This window comes from Sturnira hondurensis, unplaced genomic scaffold, assembly GCF_014824575.4.
Source record: "Sturnira hondurensis isolate 20B ecotype Veracruz unplaced genomic scaffold, ASM1482457v3 Scaffold0007378, whole genome shotgun sequence".
In the NCBI taxonomy this organism is placed as follows: Eukaryota; Metazoa; Chordata; class Mammalia; order Chiroptera; family Phyllostomidae; genus Sturnira; species Sturnira hondurensis.
In genome coordinates, this window is record NW_028080009.1 from 938565 (window position 1) to 960773 (window position 22209).

The window sequence follows — 22209 nt, forward strand, 5'->3', positions numbered from 1 at the left end:
TTCACCTCTCATGTACTCAATAACGAACGCCCCTCTGTTAAATGTCTGGAGTATAATCTGAGTGAATCCTACAGGGCATAGTTGCAACACGCATTTGAGAATTTGTGTGATCACACTGGTGACAGCCTAGAAATCAAATGACTGTGCACTCTGCCAAAATGTTGACTCCCTAAAAGGATCCAAAAGTGTAACAGAAACTGTGTTGTAACGGTTGGAAGCTTCTAGAAGGTAATCTGGTTTGGTGTTTCTATGTAACACTGGAGCTGACAACATCTCTCAGGCTTTCAGGGTCCTGTCAATGTGTACCTGTCAGGCTGATCTCCTCCTGCTCCTCTCGATCCAGGGCTCGAAGAGTTGTGAGAACACCAGTGTCTGGGTCCAGGGAGAAGCTTTCACCAGAGATGCCTCCATAGGTCACTTGTCCATTAGCCCCTGAGAAGGGGCAGCATGGAGGGTGATCAGAGGAGATATACATATAAAAATTTTGGCCTTTCTTGCCCCAATCCATCCCTCTCTCAACTCATCTCCCCACCCCAACTCAAGTTCTTACCCAGGTCAGGGTCAGTTGCCCGAAGAGTTAAAAGAGATGTGCCAGGCGGGCTGTTCTCCCGTAAGATGACGCTGTACTCCTGCTGCTGGAAAGTAGGTGCCTCATCGTTGATGTCCACGACACTGACAGTCAGGAGCTGCGTGGCTGAGCGCGGAGGGGAGCCGTGGTCGGAGGCCACCACTGTCAGAACGTGCTCGGCTCGCTGTTCGCGGTCCAGGGGATGCACCACGGACAAAGCTCCTAGGTGGGTAGGGCAGGTTGGAAGAAAATCTCCTTACTCCCTCCACATTCACACCCTCCTTGTCCCAGGCCACCGGACCTAACTCACCAGTGCTAGAGTGTAGCCGGAAGTAACCGTCCCCGCCAGCGGCAAGGCGATAGGTCACCCTTGCGGCCTCACCCAGGTCGGAGTCCCAGGCTACAACGTGCAGCGCCACCAGCCCCGGTGGCTGATCTTCCGGGAGGCGCACTCGTGAGGGCGAGGCGAACACCGGAGCATTGTCATTCTCATCCGTGACAAAGACACGCGCGGAAACGCGCGCTGTGCGGCGGCGGCTGGCATTAGCAGGCCGGTCAGTGGCTTCCACGAGCAGTAGCATCGCTGGCGTGGTCTCACGGTCCAAGCCCCGCGGGGCGCTTAGCGCCCCGGTGCGCGCGTCCAGACGCAGCGCAGGCGCAGGGGGCTCCTGGCGTAGCAAGCGGTAGCGCACGTCGCTGTTGGGGCCGGGACCGTCGGCGTCGGACGCGCGGAAAGTGTACAGCGCCGCTCCCGGCTCGGGGTTCTCGGGCAGCGCTAGCGCCAGCGGGTCACGGGCGAAGGCCGGCGCGTGCTCGTTCTCATCTTGCACTCGCACCTGTACGCGCAGCAGTCGCGCGCCCGCGCCTCCCAGGCCCTCGGCACGCACTGTGAGCGCGCGCCACGCCGGGCCGGCCTCGAAGTCCAGCGGCCGGGCCAAGTATAGGCGCCCAGAGGCAGCGTCCAGTGCAAAGGTGCCATCTGGGTCCGCGCCGCCCACCAGAGTGTAGGTGAGTGCTCCCACCCCCGCCGGGTCTGGCTGCGCCACTGAGCCCAACAGGGAGCCGGGCTGCAACCCTTCAGCTGCTGTCACTGTCAGCACGACAGGCACCGGTGCTGCAGGGTCTGGCTCTGAAAGATCTGGCTGGGGCTCAGCCAAGTGAGTTGAGGGCAGCACCTGTGATGGACCAAGGCGAGAGGAAGAAATCGGGGACCCATGAAAAAGGGGGCCTGGATTGGCCCGATAGGTAGCAGGGAGGGTGCTCAGATGTAGCCTAGGAAGAGGGGCAAAGGACCCAATGGGGGTGGAGCTATTGGAGGAGGCCCCCAGCAGTGGCCAAGTGGTTAGATTTGGGGTGCAGCCATACCTGCACCAGCAGCTGGAGGCTGGAGCTCCGAGGAGGGCTGCCTTGGTCGTGAGCACTCAGCATCAGCACATAGTGGGGCCGCTCTGCTCGGATCAGGGGTGCTGCAGTGAGCAGCTCCCCTGAGTGAGGGTGCAGAGAGAAGAGCTCTGATCCAGGACCTGAGGACAGGCAGTGGAAGGGTGAGGGCCTGGGTCCCACAGTGGGGCAGGTCATGAGGGTGTGCCACACCCATCAACTCCCTTCTCTCCACCCGCTTACCAGTCAGCGTGTACAGGATGGTCCCATTCTCCCCCTCATCTGGATCCTTGGCCTGCAAAGTCGTCACCAGTGTCCCTGGAGGCACACGATCTGGTACCTGTGGGGACACACAACTCATCTACAGGTGTCTCTTCTCTTCCCTGTTCTTGAGACAACTCAGGATGGAGTTCCCCTCATCCATGTGCAGGCAGAGACCCTTTTTTCCTCTCACACCTGTTTCCAAAAGCAGTCTCTCTTACCCACACCTACAGCTATATGGAGAAATGCCCATTCCCTCTTACTTCTTCAGAACAGGGTTCTTCCACCTCACATACCTGTACAGGAAGGCCCCCGCCAGCAGCCCCTGAAGCCTGCAAGAAGGTGGGGCTGTTGTCATTGAGGTCCAGCACTGCGATGTGCACGGTGCCTGTGGTACTGCGGGCTGGGCTGCCCCCATCCTGCACCTGCACCAGGAGCTGGTAGCTGCTCTGCCGCTCTCGGTCCAGGGTTTGGAGTGTGGTCACTTCTCCTGGGAATACAGGAAAGGGATCATATATGAGAAAGCTAGGGATATAAAGCCAGAGGCCCGTGACTGAGAAGCTGGGGTTTGGGGACTGTGAGAGGGAATCCCAGGGTGACACTCCAGGCTCAGTCCTGGTCTTTGTGACTAGGCTCTGGGAGTCCTGTCTAGGTGTTCATCAATCTGAGGATGAGGTAGTGGGGTTTCAGAATTTATCTGGGTGCCACTACTCACCAGTCTGGGGGTGGATGCGGAAGGGCTTGCTGTCTTCTGACACCTGTCGCAGGCTGTAGGTCAGCCGTCCATTGGGTCCTGAGTCTCGGTCAGTGGCAAAGACCCGGCCTACACTGGTCCCTGGGGGCTGGTTCTCTGCCACAGCCAGGAAAGTAGGCTCCTCAGACAAGCGGGGACTGTGGTCATTCTGGTTGAGGATGCTGATCCTTATGGTGGCTGTGCCTGTCTGCTGCCCCAACTCAGCTTTGGACCCAGACACTGCCATTACTTTCAGTGTGTATAACTCCTGGGCCTCACGGTCCAGTGCTGTCCGCACCCATAGCCACCCACTCTGTGGCTCTAGGCCAAAAGGGCTACTTGGCCCATCTCCTGCAAGGTGGTAGGTGATGGAGCCCCCATCAGGTGCTCGAGCCTGCACTTGCAGGACCTGAGTTCCAGGGGTGGTGCCTGAAGGCAGGTCCACACGATAGGAAGGGTTGTCGAAGTGGGGAGCCAGCCCACGGATCCCCAAGTCCTGGACCACCACCTGCAGTCGAAAGTGGCTAGTGCGGGGTGGGGAGCCCCCATCCCGGGCTTCCAGGTCTAGCTCATGCGCTGGCCCCCCTGGGGACCCCAGAGGTCCCATAAGTCGTACATGGCCCGTCGTGGGGTCCACAGTGAAGACACCACCACCTCCAGCAAGAAGGTTAAAAGTGACTCGACTGTTAATGCCTGAGTCAGGGTCCAGAGCACGCAGTGTATAGATGATGGTCCCTGGGGCAGTGCTTGGTGGCAGCAACACTGTGTCTTCAGGTGCAGGGAAGGCAGGGGAGTTGTCATTCACATCATCCAGCAACACACGCACCCGAGCTACAGCGAAAGCCGGGGGCACTCCACTGCCTGCCCGCACCTCCAGCTCCAGCACTGGCCCCAGTAGCTCCCGGTCCAGAGGGTGAAGTGTTTGTAACAGCCCTGAGGTCCCATCTAGGGAAAAGAGTCCTCGGGGATCTCCACCTGATAGGGCCATGGTCACAGGCCCCAAGCGACCTAGGGAGGAGGAGAGAGGGGTCAGGAAAGAGATGGAGGGGCACCTATTGAATTGGTGTCAGATTCTGATCCCAAGAGGGGTTACACAATGCTCACACCTGTGTCTTTCAAAGGGTTGGGGGAGGGGTATTTGTTGGCAGAGAAGGCAGGTGGCACAAGGTGATAGTCATGTGCCTGGGGGTGAAGCAGAGGAGCACCTGCACAGGCCCACAGAGGTGTGGGGAACTGCAACCAGAGTTTTGTATCGGGGCTACTTGGGGTACCCTGAGATGTAGCTTGAGAGTTATACTGGGGTGTCTGGGTATGGTACCAAGTGGGTATAATGACAAATGATACCTGGTGGGTTGCGTGCCTGGACTGTGCCCACACTGGTGCCTGGTGCCACATCCTCTGGCACAGAAAAGACATACTGCAGTTGTTCAAATATGGGTGGTATGGGGGTTCCAGGCACAATGCTGATGTTGACTCGGGCACGGGGCTCTGCCTGCAGGCCCCCTCCATCCTGAGCCCCAATCTCCAGCTGCACCACAGAGTTGGCTTGTCTGGCCAAGGGCCAGGCAACTGTCAACAGCCCTGGGAGGAGGGATAGAGCAGAGATGTATAAAAAAACAATAGAGTTGGAAGGAAGGCAGTACTTCATTTAGGCGCGTGGGTAGGGGGATTGGGTGGAGATAGATTCTGGATATGGAAGGATCCTCACCTGAGTGCTCATCCAAGGCAAAGAGTGGGGGACTGCTGCCAGCCAAGATATGGTAGGAGAGTCGCCCATGGGGCCCCTGGTCAGGGTCATGGGCACGCACCCTCAGCACGGCGGTGCCTGGTGGACTCTGGGCGCTCAGGCTGGCAGCATACTCCCGTGGATAGAACTGAGGTGGGTTGTCATTCTCATCTGACACAAACACCTTCACATATACAATGGACTTGAGACCTCCCTGGTGAGATATGTAGCCATAAGTCAGGTGGGCCTTGTCTTGCCCTGGTGAATGCCCTACCCCGACATCCCAAGCTGCCCACCCATGGTCTGCTCACTCACCCCATCCACGGCCGTCACTGTGAAGTCGAAGCTTGAGGGCCCCTGGTCACGGTCCAGAATCTGGGTCGTGCATACGTCACCACTGTGGGCATCAATGCGGAAAGGAGGAGACACCGAGGCCCCAAGTCCAGCACCCAAGGAATAGGAGAGGAGGCCAAATGTGCCACTGTCTGCATCTGTGGCTGTTACCTGTGGAAAGGCTGGGGTGAGTGATGCCCCATCTTTTTGGCCAGAAGCCAGAGCTACATGGCAGTTAGAAGGAGCAGGCCCTGGGCCAGCTTGGGCTCAGAGTCTCTGGATGGCAGACACACAGAGGGGACTAGCAGAACATACACCAAAATCCAAGCCTAGTCCAGACCTCATGACCTGTGTTATATTCCTGTAAGCCTCTCATCGCAACATTTTTGCCAACTGGTCAATACATGATCTTGTTTTATGGGTGTTTCTGTTTAAATACACCTGATTTAATATAAATTTTTGCTTCATTAACATCGAACTCATGGCTCATGGCATTATAACTCTTATCTGAATGAAGCTCATCTAAACACAGATACAAGGGTGGGCAAAGTAGGTTCACAGTTGTGAGTATGTGAAACACAGAGCTTATTCTTGTGTTACAGTATTACTTATTTAACCTGCATGTCTTTGCCAAAACAACTGTAAACCTACTTTTGCCCACTCCTGTATTTTCTCCATAAGGCATATCACAACCTTCTTGTTCTGAGGAACACTAGACAGTGTTTCAGCACCACACTTAGGGACCATTTTGAAACAGCAAAATCACCAATGAAAAGCACATAAATGCAAAAAAAAAAAAAAGGTGGCACTCAATAGACTGCATAAAGGGCCCTTGTTTACAGTGTAAGAGCTGAAACATGAAGGCAAAGCCTTGCCATGTTCGACCTCAGCTGGGAACATGTGTTGGGTGACTTACAACTCTGCGCATGTCTGAGAGTGACTGCAGAGGTTCCCTGAGTATTGATTTTTGGGTTACACATAAATTTTAGAAAGTCAGCAAATTCACAAATATAGACTCTGCAAAGAATGAGAACCAACTGTATTTATAAAAAGCGCTAAAGAACAGTGACTGTAAATTCTTGGTAGCTCACAGGGAGTTAATAACCATCACTAAATCACTCCAAGCAGAAAAGCTGGCTGACTGATAGAAGTATAGAGGCTAATTTCAGAGGGCCTACTCTTTATTGAGATTGGTCATTACGGAGAGAGATCTTACTGATACTGGAATCTGGCCACTGGAGTGATCATGGTGCGCGGTACGGATTTGTGGATGTGGCTCATGCACCGTTAGCATCCCTTCACCTCTCAAGGCCACCTCACTGGGAGTAGGAGAAGGAGAATTGCAGGTCTATATTGCAGGTCCAATATTGAGGTGTTTCAGTTGGGGGGCGCTCCCCCAAACTAAGAAGTGAGGAAAGGCTTTCCTGGTTAATTCTTGGGCATCTCCCTGACTGGTTCAGAAAAACTTGAGTGATTGAACACCACCCAATATCAGGCACCAATATCAGGAGCCTCTGGACATTTCAAAGCCAGATCAGCAGGAGACACCATGCTGGGAGCTCCTGAGCCTGGGACAGGGCCAGGCACACCCTAGGTACTCTGTGTGTATTTGTTCATTGAGTAAATGGACACTCTGATTGCCCTGTCTTACAACAAAAACTTCTTTCAGACTGAGTTTTATACCATCCATGCACATTAGGGCCTCCATAGTGGGTTAGCTGGTGCTGACTGCTGTAGCCTGTGACAAAGTGCTCTTTGTGGACACAAGGGCCTCAGGGTCATAATATGCTGTAAAAGGAACCTGGAGAGTTCCCCTTTCTGAGCCAGAAAGTGTTGCTCAGGGGAGAAGCCTGGCCAAAGACTTCTAATGGTTGCCCAGGCCCTCGACAGAAGTGATTTGTGCCACTGTTTACCCTCCCGAGAGACACTACGACCCTGCCATGGCTGGACCCTGGAAACAGCTCCCGCTCCAACTCCACTATGGCCGTGGGCCCGGATATCCCAGGAGACAAACTTCCCCTGCATTAAGCCTGCAGGCTGCAGCACAGCTGCGGCACAACCTCCAGAAGCTGTTACAGACCTTTGCCCTCTGACTCGCTGCAGGAAGAAGGCAATAAATAGTGGTCAGGGGAAGTTGTCAGGAACCGGCCCCCAAAGGCGCAGGGGCCATTGACTGGAAATGACCGAGGCAGAATTGAATTTCCCAGCCTATGCAGCCCCTGCTCAGAGGTTTCGCTGCAAATGCAGTCTCCATGTCAGCAGGCTCTCTGCCCTGCTGCACAGGCCAACCGTGTCAGCAACCTCGCCCAAAAGCCATAACTAACCTCATCTCTCTCCTCTTGTCCCCTCTGCACCCCTAGCTCTCATCAAATGCACTATTTTTAAGGAGAAAATAAAGACTTAATCTGTGAACTCAAAAATTCTGAACAGATAACAAACTCACTGCATTGGCCCCATCCTGACCTCCTTCCCCATTGTTTCTCCCAGTGCTTCCCCTTCACCCCCCCCCCCCCCATCCNACCCCCCCCCCCCCCCCCCCCCCCCCGCATCTTCCTTTGCCTCCCCTTACTCTGCCTGGCCTTACACGTTTTTGTTCCCTGGGATCTCTTCTTGGCCTTTTCTCGATGTACACACTCAATCAGGGCCTTCTCTTCCACTTCCGTAGCTTTGGCCATCATTCCTCTTTGACCCAGTCATTCCTCTGAGCTCTAAACTTGTACACACAGATGCCTGCTCAACATCTCCACTTGAATATCCCACAGGCACCTCAAGTCCAACCTGTCCAAAACTAAAGTCATGAGCATTCCAAACCCCTCTCTAATGACTCTTCCATCCACGCAGTTGCTCAAGCCAGAAATGTGTTCTTCCCTTTTCCTCTCCCGGTATACCAATCAACCAGGGACTAAGTAAATCCTCATTATCGCTCCTCTTTGTCTATTTCGTCCCATCATTATTATCACTGCCCTGACCCAGGCCTGAGTTGTCTCTCCCCTGGACTGTTACAATTCCCTTTTCGTAGCTGTCTGATCTCCCTATCCTGCCTCTACAACAGGATTTCTCAGTCTCTGCACGACTGACATTTCGGACCAGACAATTCTTTGCTATGGTGCTGTCATGGCCTCTCCCCACTAGATATCAGTTGTGATCATCAAAAATGTCTCTGGGCATTGCCAGATGTCCCCTCCAGAGGGCAAAATCACCTCCAGCTGTGAACTACCCTTCTATACTGATTGTCAAAAGCATTTTTTTTAGAAAACAAATATGATCATGTTACTCCTTTACTCAGAAAGCTTCAAAGTTCCTTAAAGAAAAAGCTCAAACCTGTTGGCTTGGCTGGACTTTCCACTGTCTGTCCCCTCCCCCGGCACAGTCTCATCTCCCACCTTAAACTCCAAAGCCACTAAGTCACTGTAGGCCCTCAGACAAATCAGGCTTCCCCACACCTGTGTGCACGCCACTTCTGCTTGATCTTGTCTGGTCTCCTCAGAAGTTCCTGCTTATCCTTGAAGTCTGAGCTCAAGGGTCCTTTGCTTTGGGAAGACATTCCTATTGCCTATCTATATACTTCACATGTAGCTCCATCGTGGACGTTTTCTAATTGCAGTAAAACTTTTTCTCTGCACATGAATCTCCCCTTTAGAGTGTAAACTCTATGAAGCATGTGTGTGTGTGTTGGGGGTGGGGGTGACTCATTCATTACTGTATTTGTATTCTGTGTCCTTAATGCAAGATACTCTAAATGTATATTGAGTGAATCAAATACTAATATTTCTTTTTTAAATCCTCACCTGAGGATATGTTTATTTATTGATTTTAAAGTGAGAGGAAAGGGTGAGGGGAGAGAGAGAGAAACAGAGAGAAAACCATTGATTGGCTGCCTCTAGTACATGTCCCAACAGGGGATTGAACCCACGTATGTGCCCTGACCAGGAATTGAACCTTTGGTGTATAGGACAATGTTCCATCCAACTGACCCATCTGGCCAGGGCTATTAAGATTTCTTCTAACCATTATGAATACCCACTGGTTATTTTTAACCCTGTTTCTCTATGGTTACTAAGGATGAAAACTCCAGGAAACCACCTGGAGAGTTGCCCTCTTGCTTCAGGCACTAGTGAGGAGGAAGATGTTTGGAAGCCATAGCCCACTGGTCCTGGGCCAAGAAGCACAGTAAACACATGAGAGTGGGTGGCAACTGGACAGCAGCAAGCAGGCAAAAACCCAGAGTCTGGCCAGAAGGGAGGGTTCAGCCAGGCCCAGGCATAGGCCTGGAAATTGAAGCCAACAGAGAGCCCCCAAGAAGGTGTGCGGGGGGCTGGTGGACTTCTGAGACATAAAGATGTCAAGCACTAGTCTCCTAGGAGGCCTCCCTGCCTCCAGTCTCCCCACCTGCATCCATACTCCATGGTGCAGCCAAAGCAATCTTTCCAAAAGACATTATCAGATTTCCTCGAGTCGCTCATTGGCTCCCTGTGATTTTTAAAACAAAGTCAAAGCTTGTAATCTGGTCTGTCTACTATCTTGTCTCATCTCCCTCCGGCTCTTTCTCATCAGCACAGCTGAGGCCGACCTGAACAATGCAGCCCCCCGAACATGTCATGGAGTTCTGCAGCTCTTTCTGTAGGCCTGGAGTCCCTGTTCATACACCTTGTATTCTCCACTTGACAAAATCTCACTGGCTTTCCAAAGCCTTGTCCTCTGGGCTCCCACAGCAGCCCACATGCTGCCTGCCATGGCAGTAGTTACTAGTGTGTCTCTCCACCTAGATTAGGACCTTCCTGGAAACAAGACTGTCCCCTTTCTTTGTTCCCAGGGCCCAGCACAGTGCAGGACTCACAGTGGGTGAGTTAATTCTTGATACTACAGACACATTCCTCTAGACCCTCTTAATTCCCTCAGCTACCAAGATTATCTGGTCCAGGTCTTGCATCTGCTCTCCATCTTTTCACTAACCCTCATACTCTGCACTGACTTTGGAGCTCATAGGATAGGACCAAATGCTCTGGTGTAAGTCACCATCAACAGATGGTTGGTTCTTGCTCTGAGCTAACCCCGTGGCCCTCTGATCCACTCCTGCCCATAGCAGCATCCCGCTGTGTGCAGGGCTTACCTACCTGTAGAAAGCAGGTTCCAGGCTGGGTGCCCTCAGGCAGTGAGGCATTGTAGAAAGTCCTCTGGAACTGAGGCTCGTTATCATTCACGTCTTGTAGGGTCACGCTAACTGTGGCAGAGGAGACGAGAGGGGGCAAGCCGCCATCTGTGGCCACCACAATCAGCTGTGGCTGGGGTTCTAACTCATAGTCCAGCGAGGCAGCCGTGGTGATGATGCCTGAAGTGGGGTCAATGGAGAACCAGCGGGTGTGGGTGCCTGGGGCCAGGCTATAGGTGACCTGGCCATTGCTGCCCTGGTCAGGATCCCGGGCCATTACCCGCACCACGAGGCTGCCAGGCAGTGCAACCTCAGGCAGAGGTTCCGGTCGGTAAAGCTGGCGGTCAAAGACAGGAGCATTGTCATTGACATCCGTGACATGCAACACAAAGGTAGCTTCAGCCCGCAGAGGGGGTGAGCCTGAGTCTGTGGCAGTAACCCGCAAGTTATAGGCATCACGCTCCTCTCGATCCAGCTGTCGGGCCACGCACACCAGATAGATGACGCTGTCCTGGGTGCTTAAGGCAAAATGGCCCTCTCCACCCTCCAGGGACACGTTGACATGGGCAAAGTCACCATCGTCTGGGTCTGACACTGAGATGCGAGCCACGAGCTGGCCAGGTGGGGCAGCCTCAGACACTCGGGGGGAGCCGTCGGCACTGAGGAAGATGACAGTCATGGAGGGCTGATTGTCATTGGCATCTCGCACGTGCACAGTCACAAAGGCTGAGCCCAGCTCAGGGTGAGCCCCACCATCCCGGGCCTGCACCACCAGTTCATGGACCCGCCGCTGCTCGAAGTCCAGTGGCCGCTCCAACCGCAGCAGCCCCGTGTGTGCGTCGATGGAGAAGGGTCCATCCCCCTCGCTCTGCCTGCGGTTGATCTCATAAGTTACAGCCCCATTGGCATCAGCATCGGCATCAGATGCGTACACTTGCAAGACTGGGCTGCCAGGGGCGAGGCTCTCGGACACCACAGCATGATAGCGGCTCTGATTGAAAGCTGGGGCATGGTCATTGATGTCCAGCAGTGTCACATCCAGCAGGGCCTGGGCCCTCCTGGGCGGTGAACCACCGTCGTAGGCCTCCAGGTGCAGCATATAGTGTGAGCGGTTCTCTCGGTCCAGCTCCCCAGTGACTACCAGCTCGGGCACCGGGGCCCCATCTGGACCGGGGCGTGTCTCCAGCCTGAAGGTCTCTCCAGCCCCATCACCAGACAGTGCATAGCCCTGGGTTCCTAGGCGGCCAGCATCTGCATCACGAGCAGGCTCCAGAGGGTAGCGGGTGCCAAGAGCTGTATGCTCAGGTATCTGCAGGGCAGCATGAGCCTGTGGGAAGGCTGGAGCATGGTCATTGATGTCAGCCACTCGCACAGTAACTTCCACAGTGGCACCATCAGGAGTGACTGCAGTGAAGCGGTAGCGATCCCGCCGCTCACGGTCCAAGACACGGGCTGTACGGACCACCCCACTGTGTTCGTCGATGGCCAGGTCTGTGCCCACACCACTGCCCTCTTGGGCGGAAATGAAGTACATGGGGGGTGCTGCCGTACCTGCCGGAAGCCCTGCACTAATGTCCCCAATAAGTGTGCCCGCCGGCTGCTCCTCATCAATCTGCAGGTCCAGGCTCCCGGCCTGACCCCAGGCACCTGGTACCCTGGCTCCCAGCAGCAGTAGCAGCAGTGGAAGTAGGTGGAGGGGTCTGGGGCTCTGCATGCCAGTGCAGGAAGGCGCAGTGCCTGGCTCCTTCTGCATGACAGGCGCAGTCCAGATGTGTCTTCAGCTTCAGCTCCAGGCCAGGCTCTGGGCCCAGCCTGATCTCAGGCTTTGGATCAGGTCCAACTCAGGCTCTGGCTCCAGTGCAGGCTCCCTGACCTGGGAGAAAAGCAAAAGTTAAAAGGTTATGCATGACACGGGAGGGATCAACAGTTCAGGGAGACTGGGTTCTGGGTCTTGTGCTGCCTCACACCCACCTCAGGCCCAGGAAACTGCACTTCGGGACTCCTCGGGCCCCAATCCAGTCTTTTCCTGGCAGGTTTCCATCCCACCCTGACCCCCCTCCTCAACAGATTGTTTTGTTCCTATTGTTCAGGTCTGAATGCCCTCAGACTCCCTTCCTTCCATCTCTAGACTTTAAAATATGGCCAGTCCTTTCTCATTTTTCTTCTTATTCAGGATCAACCCTCACCTCAATAACCATGTGCTTGAGAACTCACCTCAACTGTCAACCTCCTCTATGCTGAAGACTTCTATCAGCATTGAAATATGCCACAGTCTCTGCATACATGTGTGTATATAATGTATATAGCACATATATAATATTCCCTTAGTCTCATTTTCCCCTCCATTCAACAAGAGATTGAGCATATACTATGTGGAGGCATTGGAGGCACATCCACGAATGAAGAAAACAGTCTCTGGATGCCCTGACTGGTGTGGCTCAGTGGGTTGGGCATCGTCACACAAAGTAACAGGTCAGTGGTTCAATTCCCAGTCAGTGCACATGCTTGGGTTGTGGGTTCAGTCCCTGGCTGGGGCACGTGCAAAAGGCAGCTGATTAATGTTTCTCTCTTGTATCAGTGCTTCTTTCCCTCTTTTTCTCCCCCTCACCCCCCAAATATAAATATATAAAATCTTTAAAAAACAGTCCCTGGCTTCATGGGGTTTACAGTTCAGGAACAGGAGAAGTGATTACAAGTGTTTGATGGGGACCGTGAGGGGAAGTACAAGGTGCTAGAGGGCATAAGAGGGACTTAACACAGGGTGTTGGGAAGAGCTTCTGAGGAAGAGACGGTCGGGTTGACATCCTCTTAATGCATAACTGTCGCTAGGCAACGGTGGACAGAGAAGAGGTTCTAGGAAGGAGAGAAGAGCATTTGGAAGAGGAAAAAGACTGTGAAAAGGCTGAGTGTGTGAGGGATGGTTAGGGGACAATGTGTATGAAGTGTAGAGTGCTGGGGGTGACAGTATGACATGGGGCAGGGACTCATAAGCCATACTGATGATTTTGACATCCTAAAAGCAAATGGAAGCCACAAAAGTATTTTGAGAAGGGGTGTGCTAAGATATAGCTTATATTTTGTGAAGATCACTATCACTGACCTTGGGAAAATAAGGGGCATGCAGACAGGATGGTTATTTTAGAATGGTCCTCGTAACACACTTGCGGGAGTCCTGCTTTGATGATGACTTTGATAGATGCTAGCAATGAAAATGACCAAGGTGGATAAGTCTGCAAGAGGTTTAGGAGGTAAAATAGACAGGGCTTGATGACTATTTGAAGGCAAGGGATAAGCTAATAGGAGAAGTCAAGTATCATGGGCAATTTTCTGGCATGAACCATCAGCTGAACAAAGGTATCCTTAAGTGGCCAGAGAGAGAGAGAGAGAGACAGACAGACAGAAAACCAGAGAGGGGAGCTGTCTCTGAGGCTAAGGGGAACCAGGGTTTCAAACGCTGCTGAAGTTCAATGAAGGAGAAAGCCTTCTGAAAGCATTAGTGACTAAATGAGAGCAACCCTCTTTTAAAGGTTGATTCATTTCCTCCTGTTTCTCACTCTCACACCCTCCCACCCTTTATGAAGTGAGGCTCCCTCTCCTAGGACACTACTTTCACTAAGCTTCCAATCATTTCTGTGTTGTACATCAAATGGGTGCTTTAAAAAAATCCTCCCCTTACTATATTGTTCTGAAACATGGGCTTATTGATCACTGACTTCTTGAAGCCCACTTGTCTTGGCTTCACATGGTGACACCCCACTTCTTGCTTCCCTTGCACTTCTCTGTCCACTTTTCACTCTCCTGTGCAAGTTCCTCTACCCATTCTTTAAAAATTGGTGCTTTTCAGAGGATCCCAGATGGTGGCAAATTAGGTGGAAGCTACACGAACCCCCTTTTAGAACCAACCTGGAATTACAACTAAATTATAGAAAAATCATCCTGAATAACCAACTGAAGACTAGCTGTAGAGAGGCCTTATACCCAGGACTTAGAGAAGAAATAACATCACCAGGTCAAGTCTAGCAGGGAGTGCAGAGGCACAAGAGGGCTGGCGGGGCTCCCAGGGGCAGCATCTGAAGTTCCAGAGGGACGGGAGGGCGGTTCCCCCTGAGTTGTATGGGGTCCAAACCCCAAGCTGGGCTGCACAGCCTAAAGCACCAGCACTGGGGAAAACACCCACAGCATCCAGCTGTGAAAAGCAGCGGGGTTTCTGTCTACCAGAAAGAGACGGCTAGAGGTGCACACACCCTTGTAAAGGGCCAATGCACAAAACTGAGTTTGTAACCAGTTTCCCTGGGCTCTGGGGTAGGGAGGGCAGAGCAGACTAGAGCCATGTGAGGAAACTCTGAGGTTGGTGGCTCCGGGGAGAGAGCTAACGGGTCAGCCGCCAGGACACCTGCAGTACAGAAGCCATCTTTCTCGGGCAGAGCACACCCTTCCATGTGGTATCAGCCTTGGGGGAAGCAATAGGCCTACCAGCAGGAATCCCTCTTGCCCCACCCTGTGGAACTTAAGCCCTGCTGAGGAGTACAGCTGGAGACTCAGGCAACCTGCAGGCAGAAGCCAATCTCTGGGTGCTTTGAAACTTTAGCTGACCCCTCACGCGGGGCCCAGTGCTGGGAAAAGCCAGCATTGAAAGAACCTGTATAGGTCCTTTCAGCACCTATACAGGCCCAGCAGCAGGAGACGCAAGCTGTGGATCTCTGATACCTTTAAACAGGTTGCTCAGGGCCAGTCACAGGCAGCATCTGACACAGGCTGCAAAAGTCTCTCCAGATCTACCTAGTACATAGAAACAAACCCAATGAGGCAGCCAGAATGGGAAGACGAAACAAATCTCAAGTGAAAGTACAAGAGAATTCTTCAGAAGAAGAGCTAAATGAAATGGAGGCAAGCAATTGATCAGCTATAGAGTTCAGAGTAATGATTATAAACATGCAAAAAAACCATAGGAAACATAAAAAAGGACCAGTCATAGATAAAGAATGCAATATTGGAACTAAATAATATACTGGAAGGAATAAACAGTAGGTTAGATCGATGAAGCAGAGGATGAAACCAGCAATTTGGAAAACAAGGTAGAAAAAAAAATACCTAGTTGGAGCAGCAAAAAGAAAAAAAGAATTTTTAAAAATGAGGACAGTTTAAGGGACCTTTGGGAGAACATGAAACTTCTGGTATCCCTATGATGTTAATAACATCCACGTCATAGGAATACCAGGAGGAGAAGAGAAAAAGCAAGGGATTAAGAACCTATTTGAAGAAATAATGAGTAAAAACTTCCCTAGCCTGGTGAAGGAAAAAGACACATGAGTCCAGGAAACTCAGAAATGGACTCAAAGAGCGGTACACCAAGACACATCATAATTAAAATGGCAAAGCTTAAAGACAAGGAGAGAATCTTAAAAGCTGCAAAAGAAAAGCAGACACCTACAAGGGAGACCTCATAAGACTGTCATATGATTTCTCAACAGAAATATTTCAGGTCAGAAGGGACTGGCATGAAATATTCAAAGTCATGAAAAGCAAGGACTTACAACCAAGATTACTCTACCAGCAAAGCTATCATTTAGAATTAAAGGACAGATAAAGAGCTTCCCAGACAAAAGCTAAATGAGTTAATCACCATCAAACCATATTATGTGAAATGTCAGACAGTCTTCTTTAAGAAGAAAATAAAAAATGTGAACAATAAAATGGCAATAAATGCCTATCAACAATTGAATCTAAAAAACAAACAGAACAAAAACAGAATTATAGATACAGAGAATGTTTTCACAGTTGCCAAATGGGAGGGTCCTCTGGGGGATGGGGGGGAAAAATGAAGGGATTAAGTAAAAACTGGTAGTTGCAGGGTACTCATAGGGATATAAAATACAGCATAGGGAATATAGTAGCCAAAGAATATGCCATATTTTGTTGTGTATCATGAGCATTATTTTGCCTAAATTTTTGAGAGAAAAATAAGGATCTGCATTATACATCGGTAGTACTAATTCCATATCTATATAAATGTTTTAAATTATTTTATTTATGCTTATACATTAAAAGTGTAACTCTAGAAAGCAATAATGACATCTGTATGCAAAATAATACCTTGAAATATGATAATCAGTTTTGTTTCTAACTCTAAATAGATAAATAAATAATTGAATTAAAAATTAAAATGAAAGATTTTTTCCATGAAAGTTTGGGCCAAAAATGTGGGTGTGCATTATACATGTCAAAATCTAGTGTATGCATGGCCCATGGACATGGACAATGGTGTAGGGACTGCCTGAGGGAATTGGGGATGAAAAGTGGGTGCAAAAGGGGAAAAATTGGGACAACTGTAATAGAATAAACAATAAGATATAATTAGAGAAAAATTTTAAAGTAAAAATAAAAATAAAATTGAAGAAGTAACAAAGAGCTTCCCGGAGAAGAAAAAGCTAAAGGAGTTTGTTACCACCAAACCAGTAATACAACAAATGTTAAAGGGCTGGCTTAGAGGAGGAGGAGGAGGAGGAGGAAGAGGAGGAGGAGGAGAAACAACAACAGAAGAACACAGTTTAAAAAATAAAATGGCAATAAACACGTATCTATCAATAATCACTGTAAGTGTAAATGGCTTAAATGCTCCAATCAAAAGACATAGGGTAGCGGAATGGATAATAAAACAAGACTCACATATATGCTGTTCAAGAGACCAATCTCAGAATGAAAGGTACTCACAGACTAAAAGGAAAGGGATGGAAGAAGTTATTTTATGCAAATGAAAAGGAAAAAAAGCTGGGGTAGCAATACTGATATCTGACAAAATAGATTTTAAAACCAAAGCTACAGTAAGAGACAAAGAAGGACTCTATATTATGATAAAAGTAACAATCCAACAAGAGGATATAACCCTGGTAAACATGAATGCACCCAACATAGGAGCACCTAAATATATAAAGCAAATCTTGATGGACATAAAGGGAGAGACTGACAGAAATACACTCAGAGTAGGGGCTTTAACACCCCATTAACTTCAGTGGATAGATCTTCTAGACAGAAAATCAACAGGGAGATGGCAGTCTTAAATGACACATTAGATTAGCCACTGTGGAAAGCAGTATGGAGCTACCTCAAAAAATTAAAACTGGAACTTTTTCATGACTAAGCAATTCCACTTCTGTGAGTTTGTCTGAAGAAACCCAAAACACTAATTCAGAAGAATATATGCACCCCTACATTCACTACAGCTATTTACAATAGCCAAATTTGGAAACTGCCCAAGTATCCATCAGTAGATGGCTAGATAAAACAGCTTTGGTACATATACACAATAAAACACACTTTGCCGTGAAAAAGAAGATTTTACCCTTTGCAACTACATGGATGGACCTGAGTTCTTATCCACTCTTAAGCCTTCAATTCAAATGTATCAGTCAGCCATTTTTTAATGTACTATCTATTTGCTGATGACTTTCCAATCTCCATTTCCAGCTCTGGAGAGCCTCGGAAACATATATCCAGCCATATACTGGACTTCCTTTAGAGCATATCCCGAACCTCAAGCTGATTTTCTCCCTCTATTCCCTTCCCTGTGAACAGCACCAACACTTATCCGAAAGTGTCCAAGCCAGAAATGCAGAAGCTCTCCTGGCTTCCTTGCTTCTCTATGGTCTGGTTTCCAATTAGTCATCCAAACCTAACCATCTTAACTAGACATGTCTCAAATGTGCCCTTTCCTCTCCTTCCCAGTGCTGCTGTCCTAGTGTGAGCTTTGTCATCTCTCCTTTCGATTCTGCTCCTTACTGGTTCCCCAGGCTCTGGCTTGGACCCCCTGATCCACACAGCTATCCACACAGCTCTCAAAAAACCACTCCTGACAAAAGGCTTCCATTGTTTACAGCAGAAACCTGCTGCCTCTCTAGGGGAAAAAATGCAGGAACACATACACAAAAACTGTGTCTGCAGTTTAAAGGGTTCATAGACACTAGGTACAGGATTTCTGACTCACAATGTAAAGTCCAACCTCCTTAATATACCTTCCTCATCTGAGCCCTGCCAGCCTCCTTAGCATACCCCTCTTTTCTTTTTCCACCGTACCCTGTATTCCAACACCAAACCCATTACGGTGTTGCTTCCCAACTCTGCCTTGTGTGAACTATTCCCTTGGTCTGAGATATCCTCTGTAAATCCACTCCAAGTGGCCATTCACTACTCAGACTTCAAGATGCAGTTCAAATGTCCTGTGTTCTGTGGAATCTTCTACATCTTCCTCACCCCCTGCAGAACAAACTGTACTTCTACTGGGCACCTACTGCTTTTGGTGCACACTGACAATAAATTGCACAGCAGCTCTGATTTGTTCGTGTTTCGGCCCCACTGCAGAATTGGAGGCTCCTTGAGGGAGCAACTTGACAGTCTGACTCAGTCTCTGAATGTCTTGCATTTAGTAGAGGGATAGCACCAGCAGGCCATTTGTACTGAATGAATGGTCAGAGCCTCAGAATTGCACACTGCCACACCCACTGACACAGAGAGATGTATGTACCAACTAAGATGACACACACAAACACGTGTGAGTGCATGCCCTTGAGACACTGTGGTCAGTCCTGTGGCCACAGAAATGTGTCCTTGGGTCTTTACAGATTTGCTCTGCTCTAGGACTTCCTGTCCTCCTAAGGAAGGTGAGTTTCTGACCCCCCTCTTATACTTCCAACCCCCATCTCTCCCATGTGTGTGAGTCAATAAAAAGAGCAGGGACTCCACAGAATTTGAACTGGATTTGAGTCCCAGTCTCTGTTATTTTCCTAATCTATAAAATGGTTATGTTAATTTCTACCTTCTGGGGTTTTAGGAGAATTAGAGACAATAGGAGCAAGGAGGCCAGAGCTGGGCATTTGGTAGATGCTCTCTCATCAGTTCCCAGCACCATTCCTCATGGGCACCCTCATCCTAGCTTCAGAGTTCTGAGATTTTATGTATTCACTAAGATCCCCAGGGCTCAAGTCTGAGGAGCCCATGGAGCTTCCCTATGGAATAACAGGTCAGACAAACTTAGAACAAAGTCAGAGTGAAGACAGGCTTGACTCAAAAGAGGAGAGAGGCCGAGTGTACAGGGATGGCCCAGGGGCCCAGGTCAGGGATCTAGGCCTAGAGACTGGGTTTGACATCAAGGGTTGAAAGTTGCTCCTATTCATTTAATCACCTGGTTGAGCGAAAATAGTTATAGTTGGTGGGGTGAGAAGATAATGGACAGTAAGGTCAATGTGCTTATTACACGATGTATAACTCTCTGTCTCCCCACCCAGAGACAGAATATCAGCTATTTGAAGGCCAGGATTGTATCTTATTCACCTTTGTGTGTAGCGCAGAGCATGACATATTGTACCTGATCAACACATTTTTTGAATAAAAGATATGAGATAAAAGCACAGGTGAAAGATCAACTTTAGCCCTGATTGGTGCAGGTCAGTTCACTGGGTGTTGTCCTGCAAAGCAAAAGGTCACTGGTTCGATTCCTGGTCAGAGCACACACCTGGGTTGCAGGTTCAGTGCTGGTCAGTGTACGTACAAGAGGAAACTGACGTTTCTCTCTTGCATCAATATTATTCTCCTTTTTTCCTTCCTCCCTTCCGCACTCTCTAAAAATAAATAAGTAAAATCCTTTAAAAAAATAAAAGCTCAACTTTGAAGAGGAGGGATTCAGACCCAAACAAATGCCCCTTCTTCCAAACTGTGTAGACCCCAGNTCAACTTTAGCCCTGATTGGTGCAGGTCAGTTCACTGGGTGTTGTCCTGCAAAGCAAAAGGTCACTGGTTGGATTCCTGGTCAGAGCACACACCTGGGTTGCAGGTTCAGTGCTGGTCAGTGTACGTACAAGAGGAAACTGACGTTTCTCTCTAGCATCAATATTATTCTCCTTTTTTCCTTCCTCCCTCCCGCACTCTCTAAAAATAAATAAGTAAAATCCTTTAAAAAAATAAAAGCTCAACCTTGAAGAGGAGGGATTCAGACCCAAGCAAATGCCCCTTCTTCCAAACTGTGTAGACCCCAGTGCCCTCCTTATCACCCAGCCTGGGTCCCTTTCCAGTGCAAATCCCCCAATACACTCTTACAGTGGACACACAAAGGTGCATACTCATAAAGTCACAGACCCACCAATACACTAACTTACATGCAGACAAGCACACTCAACACACACTCATACCCACATGAACATGCTACCTTAACAGATACACAGCCAGTGTACCTACACAGATACCCCTCCTCCCAAATCAGAGAAGCATGTTTTTTCACATACAGATGGACAAATTCATTCATATGGACCCCCACAAACACACATACTCACATGCGGGCCTACATACAGACACACACAGAAATATACTTTCTCACCAGCCTCGGATGGACAGGCTCATTCCCACAGATACCCCCCACCCATGTATGCACACAAGCACGCTCCCACCCACCTTCCCATGCACACAGACAGACCCACTTTCACACATGCATAGACTCAGGCACACGTGCACACACTTGCAGACCCGCCCACACAGGCATGCTCTCATACATGCTGCCGGGGCACTCGTGGTCAGCTCTGCGGCTGCAGCTGTGACCTCTAGGTCCCTGGGGCCTCTGTCTGGACTGTGCCTCATCACTTCCTGCTCCAGGGCTTCCAGTTCCAAACTCGAACTCCAGACTCTCTCCCGAGACCGTCTCATCCTCTCCAGCTCTTTTCTCAGCACCATCTCCCCCATCTGTCCAGTGTTTCTCACTGCCTCTTCCCCAAGACTTGCTCCTCCTCCCTGTTCCTGTCTCTTTCCCTCTCCAGGTCTGTCCCATCCCTTCCCCCAGATCTGGTCTAAACATCCATCTTGTGTCCTTCCCCGATTTGTCCTGCCTCCTACCCAGAGCTGTCTTCTTTCTCCCCCTACATCTGTCACACCTCTTCTCCCACCCAGTTCTGCCTTGTTGTGTGCCCTCACTCTGTCCCGGGCCTGTTACTCTGTCCTCTGGCTCCATCCTGCCCTCCCCCTCTAGTCCCACATCTGGGCCTCTGGAACCACAGCTGGTTCTCATTAGGAGGGGGAGGGGCAAGACTGTTCATTGGGGCCTGCAATGTGATGTCAATCCTCCCCCAACCCGCAGCTTGTATGTCTACAGGACCTGTGAGCAGGGGTACATGGGAGAGGAAGGAGAGGTGGGTTGGGGGGAGGAATGGGGGACCATAAGGGAAGGGGGTACTACAGGAGGAAGTAGAGGAGTGGCTGGAGGTACAGAAGGGGAAGTAGGCTGGGGGAGCTTGCACCACCCAGGCCTCCTCCCTCAACTTCCTGTCCCAGGGCCAGGGAGGGGCAGAGACCAGAAAGACAACAGGGTGAGGAGGGGAGCTACCAGGCAGACTGGCACAGAGGTGGAAGAAGGAGAGGGTGGACTCTGCGAGCAAAGGGAGGTGGAAATACAGGGCCAGGCATAAAGGAGAAAGGAAAGAGTTTTGGTGGGCGGATGACAGGGAGCAGACTGAGGGAGAGTGAGTATGCATAGCGAAGGAAAGAGTGAGTGGAATTAATGCAGAAAGGGGAGGTAAGGCAGAGACAGGAACAATGTACCTGGAGAGATGGGGAGGGCAGGCAAATAGAAGCAGGAGACAGAGCTGGAAGGGTAGGGGACAGAAAGGAGAGGAGACTGAGGAAGGGAGGAGACTTCCCTGGAGAGCCTTGGGACAACCCCATGGGACAGTGACTGGGGGCCAAGGCAGTACTCAGAGCCTGGCTCTCTAAGGACTGGCTCCCAGGAGGCACTTCAGGGAGAGGCTGGAGAAGGGTGTGAGCAGAGGAGGCAGAAATAAAGTCTATTTTCTGAGCTTTTATAGTGTGCTGGGCCCCATGCCAGGCAATTCACAGACAGTATCTCGTTTAATCATCATCACAATCCTGTGAAGAAGGTGTCCCGCCTTCCATTGAGGAAATTGAAGCTCAGAGTGAAACAGCTTCCCTCCATTAATAGAGCCTCAATTTGATCCCAGGACTGTGCACTCCGCACTGCATGGGATTCAGGGAGAAAGGAAAGATGGAAAGAGGAAGAAATTACAGGG

The 22209-nt window shown here is 50.2% G+C and overlaps 1 protein-coding gene across 1 annotated transcript in view; it reads right to left on the reverse strand.

Annotated features, from left to right (window-relative positions):
* DCHS1 (dachsous cadherin-related 1) overlaps nt 1–22209 on the reverse strand; it is a 38170-nt gene that overhangs the window by 7829 nt on the left and 8132 nt on the right. The window contains exons 2-12 of the mRNA XM_037051602.1: nt 10116–12023; nt 4984–5172; nt 4651–4882; nt 4287–4523; nt 2925–3950; nt 2506–2699; nt 2192–2288; nt 1934–2091; nt 879–1743; nt 551–790; nt 307–432 (exon numbers count right to left, since the gene is read on the reverse strand). Of these exons, the coding sequence (XP_036907497.1) occupies nt 307–432; nt 551–790; nt 879–1743; nt 1934–2091; nt 2192–2288; nt 2506–2699; nt 2925–3950; nt 4287–4523; nt 4651–4882; nt 4984–5172; nt 10116–11903 (5152 nt within the window). The 5' untranslated portion in view covers nt 11904–12023. The remainder of the gene's footprint in view (nt 1–306; nt 433–550; nt 791–878; nt 1744–1933; nt 2092–2191; nt 2289–2505; nt 2700–2924; nt 3951–4286; nt 4524–4650; nt 4883–4983; nt 5173–10115; nt 12024–22209) is intronic.